Source organism: Erythrolamprus reginae, chromosome Z (genome assembly GCF_031021105.1).
Source record: "Erythrolamprus reginae isolate rEryReg1 chromosome Z, rEryReg1.hap1, whole genome shotgun sequence".
NCBI classification, from domain to species: domain Eukaryota; kingdom Metazoa; phylum Chordata; class Lepidosauria; order Squamata; family Dipsadidae; genus Erythrolamprus; species Erythrolamprus reginae.
The window spans coordinates 70,214,917-70,234,226 of record NC_091963.1 but is presented as its reverse complement, the minus strand read 5'-3'; the positions used below and the strand labels follow the sequence as shown (position 1 = coordinate 70,234,226).

At 40.9% G+C, this 19,310-nt stretch overlaps 1 protein-coding gene across 2 annotated transcripts in view; it reads left to right on the top strand.

Annotated features, from left to right (window-relative positions):
- The window catches only part of BBS9 (Bardet-Biedl syndrome 9), a 606,911-nt gene extending 587,846 nt beyond the window's left edge, over positions 1-19,065 (top strand). Inside the window, exons 21-22 of one of the 2 annotated variants that reach the window (XM_070726313.1) lie at positions 5,881-5,988; positions 15,205-19,065. In XM_070726313.1, the coding sequence (XP_070582414.1) occupies positions 5,881-5,988; positions 15,205-15,242 (146 nt within the window). In that variant the 3' untranslated portion in view covers positions 15,243-19,065. Of the gene's footprint in view, positions 1-5,880; positions 5,989-15,204 lie in introns of those variants that run through there. The other variant, XM_070726315.1, reaches the window with a different exon arrangement.
- Positions 19,066-19,310: the final 245 nt, after the last annotated feature.

The following is a 19,310-nucleotide window of genomic DNA, read 5'->3' as shown; positions in this document are numbered from 1 at the left end:
CACGGAAACTACTTTGGTCACGTTGATTGATGATCTCTGGCATGCCCGGGACAGGGGCTTGTCATCTGGCCTGGTGCTTCTTGACCTCTCAGCGGCTTTCGATGCCATTGACCATGGTATCCTTCTGTGCCGGCTGAAGGGGCTGTGAGTGGGAGGCACTGTTCTCCAGTGGTTCTCTTCCTACATCTCCAGTCAGTCACAGTCGGTGTTAGTGGGGGGTCAGAGGTCGGACTCTAGGTTTCTCTCTTGTGGGGTGCCTCAGGGGTCGGTCCTCTTCCCCCTGCTATTCAATATCTACATGAAACTGCTGGGTGAGATCATCCAAGGGCATGGGGTGAGGTATACATCTCCATCCCATGTCCAGTCAACAAAGCAGTGGAAGTGATGTGCCGGTGCCTGGAGGCTATTGGGGCCTGGCTGGATGTCAACAAACTCAAACTCAACCCAGACAAGACGGAGTGGCTGTGGGTTTTGCCTCCCAAGGACAATTCCATCTGTCCGTCCACTACCCTGGAGGGGGAACTATTGACCCCTCTCAGAGAGGGTTTGCACCTTGGGCATCCTCCTCGATCCACAGCTGACATTGGAACATCATCTTTCAGCTGTGGCAAGGGGGGCGTTTGCCTAGGTTTGCCTGGTGCACCAGTTGCGGCCCTATTTGGACAGGGAGTCATTGCTCACAGTCGCTCATGCCCTCATCACCTTGAGGTTTGATTACTGCAACACACTCTACATGGGGCTACCTTTGAAAAGTATTCGGAAACTTCAGATCGTGCAGAACGCAGCCAAGAGAGCCATCATGGTGCTTCCCAGATTCGCTCACGTTTCTACAACATTCCGTGGTCTGCATTGGCTGCCGATCAGTTTCCAGTCATAATTCAAAGTGCTGGTTATGACCTTTAAAGCCCTACATGGCATTGGACCAGAGTACCTCTGGAACTGCCTACTACCGCACGAATCCCAGCGGCCGATAAGGTATTTGTATTTGTATTTATTAGATTTGTATGCCGCCCCTCTCCGAAGACTCGGGGCGGCTAACAACAATAAAAAAGACAATGTGAACAAATCTAATATTAAAAATAATCTAAAAAACCCCAATTTAAAGAACCAATCATACATACAAGCATACCATGTATAAATTCTATAAGCCTAGGAGGAAGGGAAAATTTCAATTCCCCCATGCCTGACGACAGAGGTGGGTTTTAAGGAGCTTGCGAAAGGCAAGATGGGTGGGGGCAACTCTGATATCTGGGGGGAGCTGGTTCCAGAGGGTCGGGCCGCCACAGAGAAGGCTCTTCTCCTGGTCCCACCAAACGACATTGTTTAGTCGACGGGACCCGGAGAAGGCCAACTCTGTGGGACCTAACTGGTCGCTGGGATTCATGCGGCAGAAGGCGGTCCCAGAGATATTCTGGTCCGATGCCATGAAGGGCTTTATAGGTCATAACCAACACTTTGAATTGTGACCGGAAATTGATCAGCAACCAATGCAGACTGCGGAGTGTTAGTGTAACATGGGCATACCTTGGGAAGCCCATGATTGCTCTCGCAGCTGCATTCTGCACGATCTGAAGTTTCCGAACACTTTTCAAAGGTAGCCCCATGTAGAGAGAATTACAGTAGTCGAACCTCGAGGTGATGAGGGCATGAGTGACTGTGAGCAGTGAGTCCCGGTCCAGATAGGGCCGCAACTGGTGCACCAGCCAAACTGGGCAAATGCCCTCCTCACCACAGCTGAAAGGTGTTTCTCTAATGTGAGCTGTGGATCGAGGAGGACACCCAAATTGCGGACCCTCTCTGAGGGGGTCAATAATTCCCCCCCCCCAGGGTTATGGATGGATAGATGGAATTGTCCTTGGGAGGCAGAACCCACAGCCACTCCATCTTATCCAGGATGAGTTTGAGTCTATTGACACCCATCTAGACCCCAACAGCCTCCAGGCACTGGCACATCACTTCCACTGCTTCGTTGACTGGACATGGGGTGGAGATGTATAACTGGGTATCATCCGCATACTGATGATGCCTCACCCCATGCCCCTGGATGATCTCACCCAGCAGTTTCATGTAGATATTGAATAGTAGGGGGGAGAGGAACGACCCCTGAGGCACCCCACAAGGGAGTAACCTCGAGGCCGACCTCTGACCCCCCACTAATACCAACTGCAACCAACCGGAGAGGTAGGAGGAGAACCACTGGAGAACAACCACTGGAGAACAGTGCCTCCCACTCCCAGCCCCTCCAGCCGGCGCAGAAGGATACCATGGTCGATGGTATCGAAAGCCGCTGAGAGGTCAAGAAGCACCAGGATAGAAGGCAAGCCCCTGTCCCAGGCCTGCCAGAGATCATCCATCAACGTGACCAAAGCAGTTTCTGTGCTGTAGCCAGGCCAGAATCCAGACTGCTGGGGACCTAGATAATCGGCTTCTTCCAAGGACCGCTGGAGTTGGAGCGCCACCACCTTCTCGACAACCTTCCCCATAAAGGGAAGGTTGGAGACTGGACGGTAGTTATTAAGCACGGCTGGGTCCAGGGAAGGCTTCTTGAGGAGGGGGCGCACAAGTGCCTCCTTATAAGTAGCAGGAAAGGACTCCCTACCCAAGGGGGCGTTGACAATCTCCTGGACCCAGCTCTGTGTCACCTCCCTGCTGGCTGAAATCAGCCAGGAGGGACACGGATCCAGTAAGCAGGTGGCAGAACTCACAGCTCCAATGGCCTTGTCTACTTCATCAGGTGTCACCAGATCAAACTCTTCCCAGACAGGTGGACAAGTACATGCCCCAGTCACCTCGACTGACTCTACAGTCCTACAGAGTTGGCCTTCTCCGGGTCCCGTCGACTAAACAATGTCATTTGGTGGGCCCCAGGGGAAGAGCCTTCTCTGTGGTGGCCCCGGCTTTCTGGACTAGCTTATACTGCCAGGCATGGCTGAGTTGAGACACCTTTCCCCCAGGCTTCTTTATATTTTGTTTCATGTTTGGTATGAATGTGCTTTTTGGTTTTTAAATATATGATAGGGTTTTATATGCTTCTTTTAATATTAGATTTGTTTTGCTATAATACTGTTTTTATTGTTGTGAGCTGCCATGAGTCTTCGGAGAGGGGCGGCATACAAATCTAATAAATAATAATAATAATAATAATAATAATAATATTTCAGACTGCTCCAATTAAACTAAATAAATCCTTTTTCGACAATCTTCATAAGAAATTCCGAAAATTTATTTGGGACAAGAAAAAAGCAAGAATAAAAATCAAATCACTACAAGACCATCGAACAAGAGGCGGATTTGACCTTCCAAACTTGGAACTATATTATAGGGCAGTAATTTTCAATTTAGCAAAGGAATGGATATGACTTACCAACCACCGTTTATTAACATTGGAAGGGTACGACCTCTTGTCCAGATGGCATGCTCTTCTATTAACAGAGGCACACAAAACACCTAAATATTTCCAACATCATTATATCAGGTGGGCACTAATTGATACTTGGCAAAATATAATGAAAAACCATTATCCCTCGATTCCTAAATGGATATCCCCTATTGAACTTGCTACATACCCAAACGTTCTACCACTTAGCAAACCAACGACATATGAGTACTTATTAGATAGAAATAATGAACTAATTCCAAAACAAAAATTATCTGAAACCGGAATCACGCTGGATTGGTACCAATATACACAAATTCAATCAATATATAAAAAACTAAACATAAATTTGGGTTTCAAAATAATAACATACTAGATGAGATTATATTCGGTCCCACAAAAAAAGCGATATCCAAAATTTTCAATTATTTGTTACAACAAGACAACATAGAGGAATCAGTTAAGACTTCGACGGAAGCATGGGGTCAAAATTTTGGCTATACAATATACGTAAATGAATGGGAGAAAATATGGACAATAAATTATAAATATACATTGGCAGTTACGCAAAAAGAAAATCAATATAAAATGTTCTACATATGGCACTTGCCACTGGCCAGAATTGTGAAAATATACCCAAATGCCTCCCCATTATGTTGGAAATGTATGCAAAAAATAGGGATCTATTACCACCTTTGGTGTACTTGTGAAATTGCCCAGAGCTGTTGGAAAAAAGTCAAAAACATCCTAGACCAGGTTACTAATTTAAACGTACAGTTAAAACTAGAATTATTTCTATTAGGAATCTCTTGGCAAAATCTTCACAAAAATGATCTCTATATTATATTGCATATTATAACTGCCGCAATGATAATCTACACGCAACACTGGAAGCAAAAAGGAAGTCCAACTATACTAAACTTACTGAGTAAAACTATGGAACACGCTGAAATGGCTAAATTAACCTTGGAGCTACAAGATAAAGATGACACAGACTTCTACCAAGCCTAGGACAAGTGGTACTAATGGCTAAATCAAAAGAAAATATTTATTAATACATAAAACACAACATTTCAACAAAACAACTTTCATCAAAAGACAAAAGATAAATAAACAAAAAAACTATTACAAATAATTTCTATATACTATCTACAACATTCAACTATTAGAACAAGCAATCCCCAATATAAAATAGAAACAAAACCTACAAGATGGGAAATAATATTCGAACACCATCATGGTAACGGACGTCGTAAATATTCATGATCCTAGCCAATGGCTAGATGGACTCTATTACCCCAGCCTTTCCCCTTCTTTCCCCCTTATTCCCTCTCTCTCCGATATCTTTTTTCCTTCTTCCCTCTGTTTTCCCTTTATCCTTCTTATCGTTTTCTTCCCATCACACTTTCCCTTTTTCTTTTCTTTCCTCTTTTTCTTTACTGTTAATAATATTAATACCACTATATATTTTATATCTATTATATAGTATATGCTTTTTAATAATACCAATAGGACTATGACCTTACTTTTTATGAATGCCAACCCATATACATTATTGACTTGTTTTTACTCTGTTTGTTATTTCTTTCTCTTATATTTGTAATAAAATTTAATAAAGATTTTTTTTTAAAAAAAGTTACAATGGCACTGAAAAAAGTAATTTATGACCTTTTTCATACTTAGAAACATTGCTGCATTTCCATGGTTATGGGATCAAAATTCAGACACTTGGAAACTGACTGATATTTTTGATGTTTACAGTGTTCAAGGGTCTCATTTTTTGAGACCTTATGAAAGACAAAGTAATGGAGAAGCCAGATTCACTTAACAATCATGTTAATAACAACTGCAGTAATTCACTTAACAATTATGAAAAGAAAAGTTGTAAAATGAGACAAAACATAACAATTGTTTCACTTAGCATCAGAAATTTTGGGCTCAAATAGGAGGTCTATCTGTACTGGAGAAGGCTAAAAATTGGGACAACATGTGACAGAATCTAGAATAATTGAATAAAATTTTCTTTGCAATGAAGTGCAAAGGCACATATGTTTTGTATTTTTTTAAGGAATAAAATGAAAATAAGCAAAATGAATATTTTATTAGTTATTATTTATTATTATCTCACCTTTGGCCATTTTAAGATGTAAACTTCAATTCATGCTACCTGTTGAATTCTGGGAGTTGAATTCCACCTGTCTTCCAGTGACTAAGATTGAGAAACATTGATTTAGACTTAACAATGCAGCCTGCAGTAGGCAACCAAATTTAGAAAAAGAGAAAAGAGGAAGTTCCACAATCATGCTGTTCAGTCATCTGCAGCAAAAAATTATTTTACCTCACTCTACATTTTTAATAGTTAAAATATTAGAAAATTATATTAGAAAATATAATACTTTCTAAAAGCTAGATTACTTTTTTATTTTTTAAATGTTTTTTTATTTTTTAATCCTTTTTTTGATGCTCTCATGCCTTAATTTACCAATTATTTATTTGTAATTTAGGTGGCTACGATACTATCCCAGAGCATGAGCTTGAAGAAAGACAAGTCACACAAAACACAACAATGTTTGTCAATTACAGGAATCTGGATAAGCAAGATAACAAACCCGGTAAGATAAATTAATTTTCTATAGAGCAATTAATATAAAAATGTTTCATTATGTTTGCATGAAGATTAATAGAGCTTATTGCCTCAAGAAAGTACACAATTGATTTTCAAAGACAAACACACATACACAGAGAGAGAGAGAGAGACAGAGAGAGAAAGACAGAGACACAGACAGAGAGAGAGAAAGATAGAGAGAATGTCACAGAAGTGAGTACACCCATTTATATTTTGTAAATATTTAAGTATATCTTTTCATGTGACAACACTGAAGAAATGACACTTGGCTACAATGTAAAGTAGTGAGTATACAGCTTGTATGACAGTGTAAATGTGCTGTTCTCTCAAAATAATGCAACACACAGTCATTAATATCTAAACTGCTGGCAACAAAAGTGAGTACACTCTTAAGTGATAATGTCCAAATGGGGCCCAAAGTGTCAATATTTTGTATGGCCACCATTATTTTCCAGTACTGCCTTAATCCTCTTGGGCATAGAGTTCACTAGAGCTTCACAGGTTGCCACTGGAGTCCTCTTCCACTCCTCCATGACAACGTCACCAAGCTGGTGGACAAGAGATCTCGCATATCTCCACCTTCCATTTCAAGATGTCCCACATATGCTCAATAGGGTAGTCCATCACCTTTACCCTCAATAGCTTGGCCAGGCCATCACCTTTACCCTTAGCTTCTTTAGCAAGGCAGTGCTCATTTTAGAGGTTTGTTTGCGATCATTGTCATGTTAAAATATTGCCTTACGGCACAGCTCTAAAGGGAGGGGAACATGCTCTGCTTCAGTATGTCACAGTACATGTTTACATTCATGGTTCACTCAATGAATTGTAGCTCCCAAGTGCCAGCAGCACTCATGCAGCCTCAGTCCATGACATTCCTACCATGATGTTTGACTGGAGGCAAGACACACTTCTCTTTGTACTCCTCACTTGGTTGTTCTTGACACCATCTGAACCAAATAGGTTTATCTTGGTCTCATTGGACCACAGAGCATGGTTCCAGAAATCCATGTCCTTAGTTTGCTTATCTGCAGCAAATCATTTGCAAGCTTTCTTGTGCATTATCTTCAGAAGATGATTCCTTCTGGGACAACAGCCCTGCAAACCAATTTGATGCAACATGTGGCATATGGTCTGAGCACTGACAGGCTGACTCCTCCACACCCCTTCTGCAACAATTCTGGAAGCACTCATATATCTATTTCCCAAAGGCAACCTCTGGATATGATGCTAAGCACTCAACTTCTTTAGTTGACCATGGCGAAGCCTGTTCTGAGTGGAATCTGTCCTGTTAAACTGCTATATGATCTTGGCCACCGGGCTGCAGCTCAATTACAGGATCTTGGCAATCTTCTTATAGCCTAGGTCAGTGATGGTGAACTTTTTTTGGTTTGCATGCCAAAAGGGGTGTGTGTACTAGCATGCGTGCACGTGCCCACACCCCTTCCCTCCATCCACCACACATATGCACTGCCTTTCTGAAGCCGGATAGGTGAAAAAATACCCAAACACGCAAACAGGATGTTCAGGAAAACCCACTTCTGGTTTGCCCATTGTGCTGTTTTGGACCCAATTATGATGCACCAATTTCCAGAAAGGAAAAAAGAGTTTCATCAGAATGCAACTACTCTGTCCAAACTACTCCCCCCCCCCCCCAAACAATAGTGCCTCGCTGATACTGTGCAACTCCCCATGACTCTTTCACTCCCTATGATGGAGCAAAAATTTAGTGACCTCTGCCATTCGCTGCAGGAGCCCAAACTCCCCAAATCCAGCTGCAAAGCCTTTTCCCTTCCCCACTTCCCTCAAGGCTGCAGCCTTAGTTTTGTCTACCCCCACTTTTTATTATTTCAAACTGACAAGAATTGGAAGGGAACATGAAGGTCTTCTATTCCACCCCTGCCCACTCCATTCCAGCAATGTCCTTTTTAAAAAAATAAAAATTATGTGGCATCACTTCTTCCTTCGGCTTGCAAAATGCTCTGCAACCCTTTCCTGGAGCCACAGCTCTCTCATTGGGATTACCTGGTTATGGTTATGTTACATAGAAGCAGAGAGAAGAGCCTTCAAACTGTAAGAGGAGCGCTTGCAAAAACTTGGGAAGGCAACTGAGGCGCTTTAGCAAAGAAACAGAAAAAAGGCCTCCGCCCTCTTGCTCATTAAAGGCTTTTTTCCTAACTCACCACCCTCCAAGCCTACAAGGCAGCCAGCCAGCCACCCTCCCTCCCTCTTGAGTTTGATGCATCCCATAACAGTCCTGGACCCCAGAGAGAGAGGGGAGACTGCTTTGGTACCAATGATCCTTTTCTGCATTCACATGAGACACGAAAGCAAAGCCTAATCCTGAAACCCCCATTGGTACATTGCACCGCAATCAAAGGGGCTTCTCCAGATCAACTTTCTCCTGAATGAAACAGGCAGCCAGGGAAGAGGTTCTGAGGTGGAGAACCACAAAGGAAGTGAAGACCCTCTCCCCCCTCTGATTTTCTTTCTCTCCTCTTCCTCTCTCTCTCTCTCCCTTTCTCTCTTTTCCTCTCTCCCTCTCCCTTTCTCGCTCTCTCTTCCTCATCTTCTCCCTCTCCCTCCCTCTCTTCTCCATTGAAGACTTTTTTCCTAGGTCGCCACCCACCCAGCCTACAAGCCAGCCAGCCTCCCTCCCTCTCGAACTCGGCATGCTCTGAGCAATTAATGCCAAGCTGCCCAGCCAGGGGGAAAGGTGATCACTCAATCTGCAGAGTGGGGGGGAGATGGGAGAAGAGAGGTGGGGAGTGCATGTGGTTGTGTTGATACACAGCTTCCAGCCCTTTTGCTTGTGCTCAGTGTCTGCCTCCTCTGCTGCCACCGCTGGCTCTCTTCTCCCCCTACCCCCCACTCAGTGGACTGACCCTTCCCCATCTCCAGCTCAATGCCTGCTTAAGGTGTCACCTCATACATCCAATGGGAGAAATGAGCTCCCTTACAGTGCCTCCTCTCTGGACCTCGCCTACCTTAGAAGCCAGGGATCCTGCAGGCATCCCAGCCATGCAAATGCTACCCAAATCCTTGCAACCCAAGTGAGCCATGCAGCTTCTCCTCTCACCTGCCCATCCACTGCATCTAATCCTGCCAAGCACCATCCACCCCAAACCAAGTTGCAAGCTTATCCTTGCAAAGTTTAGAAGAAAAGGCTTTTAAGGAGCCTCACACATCCTCTGAAGGACAAAGATGAGCAGGGTCTCTGGAGAAAAAAAGGGACAACTAAACAGTGACGGCATACTCCACCACTGCATGATAGCCCAGAAAACCAAGAAGAGCCACTTTGCTTTTTTCCCTCTGCTGCCGCCATGTCTTTGGCCTGGCCGAAGAATACCAGAAGTGCCTGTGGCCGCCCTGCACGGAGCTAGAAGGCAGCGCTTGTGGCTTCGTTCTTCCCACCCCGAGAGAAAAGCGCCAGGTCCTAAACGGAAGGGAAAGCGCTTTTGGAGTGCAGGCTGAAACAGGGTGTGTGCAGGGCGGGGGGGTGGGAGAAACGGGGCTCCCAGAGAGAGAATCGATCATGCAGGAGGCTTTGAAAGTGGCACAGATGCCGCTTGTGTCCGGGTAGTTGCACTCATCGGTCTCTCTCTCTCTCTCTCTCTCTCTCTCTCTCCCTCTCTCTCTCTCTCTCTCTCTCTCCCTCCCTCCCTCCCTCCCTCACACATACACACACATGCAGACGAGGAAGCAGAGGGGAAAGGCGGTGACAGTTGGAGCAAAATAAGATAGAAACCTGTTGTAAAATTCTTTCCCCAGTTTGCCAATCTAACAATTCTTTTTGAAGCAACAAAATGGCAATATGGAAAAATACATTACAGTTTAGTTAGATGTGTTCCAATTCCTAAGATATTTGTTAGAATGGACAAAGCTTTTACTAGATTTTTTTGACCCATTTTGTAATCATAATGGATAACTATTCAAATTTAAATTTGAAAAATCCATCCACAATATACATATGCAATAAGAAGTTGAGAGCCTACAGTTTTGTTTGCAAGGTTTCTTCACCCAAGCATTTACATATAGTGTTTTCCTCAGGAACCAGCAAATTGGTTCCAAGATGTAAGAGAAATTTTGTGTGTTTGGGGGTCTCTTTCACTTCAACAGTCACATGTTTTTGCTAAATTTGAAAATTAAGGGAGACTAGGATAGATCTATTTTTGCCTTATTTTGGCCTCATCAGCTAGCCATAGCCTCACTGGGACTTGAACTTGCAACCTTGCCTTGTAAGGCAGAGAATTAACCTCTAGGCTACAGTATCCAATCCTTTCAACTCTGTACCAGGGAAGGGTTACATGTTTTATTATTAATTTGTAATTAATGTTATTAATTATATTTAACATATCTAATGACATAATTATTTATCTAATTATCTAATTATCTAATTAAATACTTAAAAATTAAATAAGATTGAAAATTAATATTTATGTAGGCCTACTGCTAGAAAAGAAATTATATATATATATAGTATTATAGAATTAAATATATCTTTCTTGTATCTTTATGAAATATAGAATCATATAGAATTATAGGATTAAGATGAATTTTTCCCCTTTTTCTCTTAGTAATCGAAAGATTTGAGAGTACAGTGATACCTCGTCTTACAAACGCCTCGTCATACAAACTTTTCGAGATACAAACCCGAGGTTTAAGATTTTTTTGCCTCTTCTTACAAACTATTTTCACCTTACAAACCCACCGCCGCCACTGGGATGCCCCGCCTCCGGACTTCCATTGCCAGCCAAAGCGCCCGTTTTTGTGCTGCTGGGATTCCCCTGAGGCTCCCCTCCATGGGAAACACCACCTCTGGACTTCCATGTTCCGTGTTTTTGTGATGCTGTAACAGAAGTCCGGAGGTGGGGTTTCCAAGCGAGGGGAGTCTCAGGGGAATCCCAGCATCGCAAAAACACAGGTCCAGAGGTGGGGTTTCAAGGACTTCAATATTTTTGCGATGCCGCAATTTCACTGATGCTCCCTTCCCTGGGAAACCCCACCTCCGGACTTCCGTTGCCAGTGAGCTTGTTTTTGCGATGCTGGGATTCCCCTGCTGGGATTCCCCTGCAGCATCCCAAAAACACAGAAGTCCAGAGGTGGGGTTTTCCATGGAAGGGAGCCTCAGGGGAATCCCAGCAGCACAAAAACGGGCGCTTTGGCTGGCAAAAGGGGTGAATTTTGGGTTTGCGCCCATTAATCGCTTTTCCATTGATTCCTATGGGAAACATTGTTTCATCTTACAAACTGTTCATCTTAAGAACCTCGTCCCAGAACCAATTAAGTTTGTAAGACAAGGTATCACTGTACTTATATTATATTTATATCTAGTTAAGTAAATGTCTATTAATATTGTTATATAAAGTTATATATAAATATATATTACAGTTTAAATCACAATAATCATACTGAAGGAAAGTATCAAGTTTATATATAGGATAAATAATTGGTTTGAAGATTTAAAGAAAATGACAAGTGTACCTAATCTAACAAAAATTGGGGCTAGAAGGAGATTAAATTCAAATACACCCACAATAGAGCCTGGCCCTGCCAAGGAAAGGTTACTAGAGGAAGTGACTAAAAGAGGAAAAAACTGGCTCATTAAAAAAAATACAATTAATGTTGCAAGCAATGCAAGATTTGATGAGTAAAAACCATGCAGATCTCAAAAGGGAAATTGGAGAGGTTAGGAATGAAATGGGAGATCTAAAGAAAGAATGAAAATGATGGATGAGAAACTAGAAGTATTTTAGCAGCAGATTGAAAAAAATGAGCAAAAACTATTAGAGATAGAAGATAAAATGATAAAAGAAGAAATAAGAGTAGGCAAAATAAGTGAAAGACTGACACAGGCAAACAGAGAGTTGGAAACGAGAGTTATAGTGTTAGATATGGAGAAATCATCATTCTTTTTGAAATTTCAAAATGTGAGGGAAGAAAAGGGAGAAGATAAAATGATTTCTATATTGGCAAAAGCTTTAGGGATTGAGAAAGAGGAAATGGCAAATGAAATTGATGAAATTTACAGGATATACACAAATTACTCCAGAAGAAATAATCTCCCAAGAGAAGTTCACCTAAGACAGCGGTCCCCAAAGTACGGCCCACGGGACACATGTGGCCCACTGAGGCCATTTATCTGGCCCGGGGCAGCGCACGAGATTTTACATGGAGCCAGATGTTGGAGTTGGGGGCGGGAGTGACGAAAGTGCGAGGCTAGCTAATTTTTTTCTTTTTTTAAATGGTGAAGGTTTTTCTTATTCTGAATGTTGCACGTGCATGCGCACTCCCCACCCCCACCAGCAGCCATCGCCGCAGGTTCCTCGGGTGGGAGCTGCCACTTCCTCTGGGCAGCCCAGCCAGGCAGCCGTAGAAAGTGCAGAGATTATTGCACTTTCTACAGCCGCTTGGCTGGCCTGCCCGGAGGGAAGTGGCAGATCCCACCCGAGTAACTCGCGGTGACTGCTGCCGGCTTGGCTGGAGTCGACGGCGGTGGGTGAAAGAAAGAGCCGCGCCCGCCGCAAATGCTGGTGCCGAGCTTCTCCACTCCATGCCAGGCCGGCTGGCAGGGGAATGGGGGTGGAGAGGCCACAACTGAGAGGCTCGGCACCCGCCCATCCGTGGCAGGGGGGTAGCGGCTGCGGCCGCGGCTCCCTTTCCTTCTCCCACTTATATCTATCGCCGGTGGCTGTCACCGCAGGTTCCTCAGACGGGAGTTGCCACTCCCCTCTGGGAAGCCCAGCCAGGTGGCCGTAGAAAGTGCAGAGATCATTGCACTTTCTATGGCTGCCTGGCTGGGATGCCCAGAAGGAAGTGGCAGCTCCCGCCCGAGAAACCTGAGGCACCGGCGGTAGACATAGGCAGTGAGAGAAGGGAGACGTGGCTGCCCCTGCCCCTGCCCATTGCGAATGTGCCAGTGCCGAGCCTCCCCACCCCCGGCCTCCACAGAAAAGTAAGGGAGAAAGAGAGAACAAGAGAGAGAGAGAGAGAAAGAGAGTGTGTGAGAGAGAGATCAACAGAGAGCAAGGTAGAAAAAAAGAAGGAGAAAGAATATGAGAAAAAGAGAGAGCAAGAGAGGGGGGAGAGAGAAATAGAGATAGCAAGAGAGAGAACAAGAGAGAAAGAAAGGAAGAGAGAGAAACAGTGAGAGAGAGAGAGAGAAAATAAAGTGAGAGGGGCAGAGAGAAAGAAAGAGAGAGAGAGAAAGAGATAATGAGAGAGAGAGAAAAAGAAAACGAGAAAGAGTGAGAGAGAAATAAAGCAAGAGAGAGAGGGACAGAGAGAGAAAGAAAGGAGAGAGAGAGGGGGAGAGAGAGAGTGATAGAGAGAGAGAGAGAACTCAAGAGAGAGAGAGGGAAAGAGAGAAAGAAAGCAAGAGAGAGAGAGAAAGAAAGATGGAGAGAGGGGGAGAAAGGAAGAGGGAGAGATAGAAAGAATGAGTGAGAGAGAGATAAAGCAAGAGAGAAAGAGGGACAGAGAGAGAAAGAGAAAGAAAGAGGAATAGAGAAGGAGAGAGAAAGGAAGAGGGAGAGATACAAAGAAAGTGAATGAGAGAGAGAGAATGAAAGTGAGAGAGTGAGAGAGAGAGAGAGAGAGAAAGGAGAGGAAGGACGAGAGGGAGAGAGAGAGAAAGAAAGAGAAAACTCAGCAAGGAGTTGGGGACTTGCTCCACCTCCTCCTCCTCCCTCAAGGCGGTGGCATTAAGAAAACCGCAGGGTTTTTTTTATAGTCCGGCCCTCCAACAGTCTGAGGGACAGTGAACTGGCCCCCTGTGTAAAAAGTTGGGGGATCCCTGACCTAAGATTTATGAAAAAATTGATCAGAGATGAAATAATATATAGAACAAGGGATGTTCCGCTAGAATACCAAGGGAGACAATTAATAGTACTGAACAGATACTGACAAGGATACAGGAGTTAAAAAGACATTATCAACAAATAACATCAAAGCTAACAAGAAAAAATATAAGTTTTAGAATGGATAGTACCTGAAGGTATTATGGTATATTGGCACAAAAAAAGATATAGACTGAAATCGATAGATCAGCAGGACTTTTGACATGGAAGATAGGATGTCAGATAGAGAACCAAGAGAATCAAGAAATGAAATGGCTATGACATCACAACCCACAGAGATAGAAGAACTACAAATAGAGAAAAAGGAAACCAGGAATGAGGAGCTAAATAAGAAGAGGAAAGATAGAATCAGACTTAAGAAAAATAAGGAAAATAGAACAGAAAAAGTTACTACATCCAGATATCATTAGAGAGAGAAAAGGTGGATTGGAAATTATATTAGTAAACATAAATGGTTTAAATTCCCCACAGAAAAGAAAAAATATCTGAATAAAATAAGTACCATGAATCTAGATATATGACATCATCAAATCAAAAAAAGAGAAGGGTGGCTATATGTGTAAAAAAAGGAATAGAGGCTAAACAAATTTATGATGATAAAGAAGACAGGATAATTGTAATAGAAATAATTTACAATTTTTAAACAATAGGGATTGTTGGACTATACGCCCCAAATGAGGGACAAAGAATATTTTATCAACAACTACATAAAATCATAGCTGAATTGGAATATGAAAATATTGCCATTATAGGGGATTATAATGCAACATCAGATATACAATTGGATTACAATAGTTCTAAAATTAGAAAAGGAATTAGAAAAATACTACCTGATACGTTTAATTAAATGATAGAAGAGATAAACTTGAAAGACAGCCGGCGAAAAGGAAACATAGGGAAAAAAACAATATGTACATACTATTCAAATAGACATCAATCATGGTCCAGAATCAATACGGCTGGGTTCTCAGCAGAAATAGACTCAGAAATAGAAGAAATCTCAATAGATGTAACTTCCTGGGCAGACCATAATTCAATAAAAAATAGAGTAAAAGGCCAAAAAAAGAGGAGATGGTGGACTTTTAACACAGCCATTTTAAATCAAAAAGAGTTTAAAATAAAGATGGAAGCAGAATTGGAATTATACTTTGAAATCAATAAAAAAGAAGACATAAATTGTCAAAACTGGTAGGATGTAGCCAAAGCATACATGAGAGGTGTTAAAATAACCTAGATGGCTAGAGAAAATAAACTTAAAAATAAATCTGCAATGTTCCAGTAATCCGACTCCAAACATATGAGAAATTGTAATTATTTGCATCTGACAATTGGCTATCTGTTTTTAGGTGTTCACAATCCATCAGCCTTTTCTTCAAATTGGTGATGATGCTTTCCAGAAGTTTTCCATGAAGAAGTGCAACAAATCATTGTTAACACGTTTTATATTTTGGAAGGTTATCATTCTGTTAACCATTTTTTCATATTGGCCCTTTCCTCATCTAAGCATTTTAGGTGCTATAATTGATAATATATTACTAAATATTTATAATCCTTCGGTGTCTCTTCCCCTTTTTAGTATTTTTATAACATATTTATAAGCATTATCCTATCTTATAACCATTATAATGCATATAAGTATATGCTTTAAAATTAAGGCTGCCTCCTTACATTCTAATTTTGTCATCTGGGTTACTCCATTTCTTTATCAATCCCATTCTTGTATCTTTGTGCTCCGTCTATTTCAATTACTAACTATATTCATTTTCTATCCAAACTTCATCCAGAAATATTCAGATTCTTCTCTTTCTTAATATTTCAATGTCATTCTATTCATTTCAGCACAATCCAATTTTTTTTTTGAGTATGTCATCTACAGAAGGAATCTTGGCTCCTTTTCATTTTGGTGCAAATACAACCCTCACTGTTATTATAACATATATAATCAAATATGTACAGTATTTTTTGGAATATAAAACATACTGGAGTATAGGAAGCACCTTAGATTTGGGGGAGGAAAATAGGGAAAATAATCTGTTTACCAGGTATTCATTTGCCTAGCATCCTTAGTCTGGTCAACTTCAGCACATTATTTTATCCCCTGGTTAGGGCTTTAAAAATATTTTATTCGGAGAGAGTAACAATGAAAGAGCTTGCAAGCCAATAAGAGCTGGGAACATTATTAGCATTTGGAAAGAATCATTTGGAGCAAGTAGAGCAATGGAAAAACCCCTGCAAAGACTTAGGGCTTAGAAAACATTCCTCAAAGAGAATAACAATGAAAGAGCCTTGAAGCTGGTAAGAGCTGGGAACATTAGCACCTGGTCAGGGCTGGAAAGAAACATTCAAAGCAAGTAAAGCAATAAGAAAGAACCCTATAAAGACTTAGGGCTTGGAAAACATTTTTCACAGAGAGTAACAATGAAAGAGCTTGCAAGCTTATAAGAGCTGGGAACATTGTTAGCACCCAGTTAAGGCTGAAAAGAAACTTATTTGGAGCAAATTAGAGCAATGAAAAAAACCCTGGAAAGACTTAGGGCTTGGAAAACATTCTTTACAGAGAGTAACAATGAAAGAGCTTGCAAGCCGGTAAGAGTTGGAAACATTGTTAGCGCCTGGTTAGGGCTGGAAAGAAACATTCTGAGAAAGTAGAGAATGAAAAAAAACCCCTAACAAAGACAGGGTTTGGAAAACATTCTTTGCAGAGAGTAACAATAAAAGAGCTTGCAAGCTGGTAAGAGCTGGGAATATTGATAGCACCTGGTTAGGGTTGGAAAGAAACTTATTCGGAGCAAGTTAGAGCAATGAAAAAAACCCTGCAAAAGGATTGGAAAACATTCTTTGCAGAGAGAAACAATGAAAGAGCCTGCAAGCTAAGAGCTGGGAAGATCATTAGCAGCTAGTTAGGGCTGGAAAAAAATTATAAGCCTCTTTTAGGAATGAAAAAGGTGTGTCTTATACTCTGAAAAATACGGTATCTACTTTGTTAAATTTCTCAGGCAAAATGCCCAACAAAAATATCTCTGGTTTATTTCTATGTCTGGCTTCACAATTTTTTTATCCATATCAAATCCAAAATATTTTTGCTTCTGCATGTTCACCACATATGATAAAAAGATCCTGGTATTTGCTGGCATTTCCAACTTTTCATAGTCTTATCTTTAAGCATTTTATCAATTCTTTCAGGTGACACGTACCATCTATAAAACAAATTGTACAAATTTTCTTTATATGCCATTGCCATATTCAGTTTATAGTTCCTTTCCAAAGTTGTTTCCATTTATCTAATTCCATTATATATCAAAATATACGTTTAAGTAGGATAACTTAAACAAACTTGTAATAATGTCATCTAGAACATTAACTCACAGTAAAGGAGGGAAAGTACAAACCTTGCTTCTTACAACCCCCATGTCAAAGATCATTAGAAAGCATGCTAGAAGAAAAAGCAGTGTAATGTTCACCACAGAAGTTAGAAGTTACAATTAATACATTATAGGAAACACTTCTAAAAATGCAGGATAACATAACCAATAACCTAGATGGGGTGAAGAATGAAGTAAGTGAACTAAAGATTAATATGGGGAAGATGGATGAAAGAATAGAAGTTATCCAAACAGCCTTATCTAAAAATGAGCAAGAAATAGAAGAAGTTAAAAAGAGAACAGAAGCAATGGAAAAGAAAATAGAAAAAAATGGACGATAGACGTATAAATGCCAATTTAGAAGAAGCCATCCTTCATTTAGAATTTGAAAGATCTGCCTTTTATCTACGTATCCAAAACATAGAAGCATTAAAAGATGAAAACTTGCCAGACCTAATCGCAGAAATTTTAGGTCTTGTGCAGAAAAGGTTGAAAGAAGAGATGATGAGGGAAATCAATGGGGTTTATAGAAAAAATACCAGCTATAGAAGAAGATTTCGACACCCAGGGGAGATACACATGAGACTTCTAAAGAGAGAAACAAGAAATGAGATACTAAACACTATAAGAGGGGAATCTTTAAGTTACAAAGGTAAAGAAATTCTAATTTTAAAACAAATGCCCCGTAAAATTAGAGAAAAAAGGAGAAGATATCATTTTCTTTCAACCCAACTTAATAAAAACAGAATTCCCTTTAGGTGGCTTGTTCCAGAAGGAATGTTGGTAACATGGAAAGAGAAAAAATACAAGATTGATAATATAGATAAAACACAGGAACTCCATGAAATATTACTAACAGAAGATGAATATTTAAATAGAGAAGTAACTGTAAGCAAGAATCAAGAAGAAATAGCGACTGATACTCAAATGGAAGATTCAGAGGAGTGGGTGATTAGAGAATTCTGGGGTTTAACAGGAAATGGAAGAAAAGAAACTAAAGCAAGAATGCCAATTGAGACAAGATCCAGAGGCGCTCTCAAATCCAACAGTCAATAAACAAATAAAAGATAATGGAAGGAAAATTTTATCAGTGAATATTAATGGTCTCAATTCTTTAATAAAAAGGAAATGGGTATTATTAGATTTAGGCAAACAGAAATTGGATAATTTGTATGCAAGAAACTCATATGAAGGAAAAATATAATAATTTGTTGGAATGTCCAAAGTTAGGTAAAATGTTTTGTGCCTCAGCACAAGTGAGAAAGAAAGGAATTGTAATGTATATAAAAGAGTATTTGAACTCAAAAATAATTTTTACAGACAAATAATTACAGACAAAGAGGGGAGAATCTTAATGGTTGAAATTTTAATTGAAAAAAGGAAAATTATGTTAGTAGGAATCTGTGCCCCAAATCAAATACTGAAAATCTTTAGGCAATTTAGGCAAATTGGCAAAATATTTGTATATTGGGTGATTTCAGTGCAATTGTTGATGGCAAAATGGATTATAAAGGGAATAGTAAAAAAACAAACTAGATGGAAATTACCAAGTACCTGTATTGATATGTTAGAGGAATTTGACTTGCATGATGAGTCTACGGAGAGGAGCGGCATACAAATCTAATAAATAATAATGATGATGATGATGATGTTTGGAGAAAATTTAATCCAGGAAATCAGAAATTTACTTTTTATTCACACACAGAGATCCTGGTCTCGCATTGATATGGTTTGGTCTAACCTAGCTTTACTTTCACAGATAGCAGAGGTGGAGATTCAGAGTAACAGGTGGGCAGATCTTCATTTAATAGTATTACAATTGAAGGGCATAGTACAAAAAAGAAATAGGTGGACACTAAACCAAAACATTCTTCAGGAAAAAGAATACATACCATATTTTTCAGTGTATAAGACACACCTTTTTACCTCAAAAAGATACATCAGAACATGGGTGCGTCTTATACCCCAGGTGTGGGGCAGGGGTCAGCAGCTGCAGGGGCTATCCCCAAGGCCACTCGGCAGTCATTGGCTGGAGGCCGGTGGCTCGGCCCGGGTATGAGTGGGGTGCATGGCAGCAGCTTTGGAGAAGT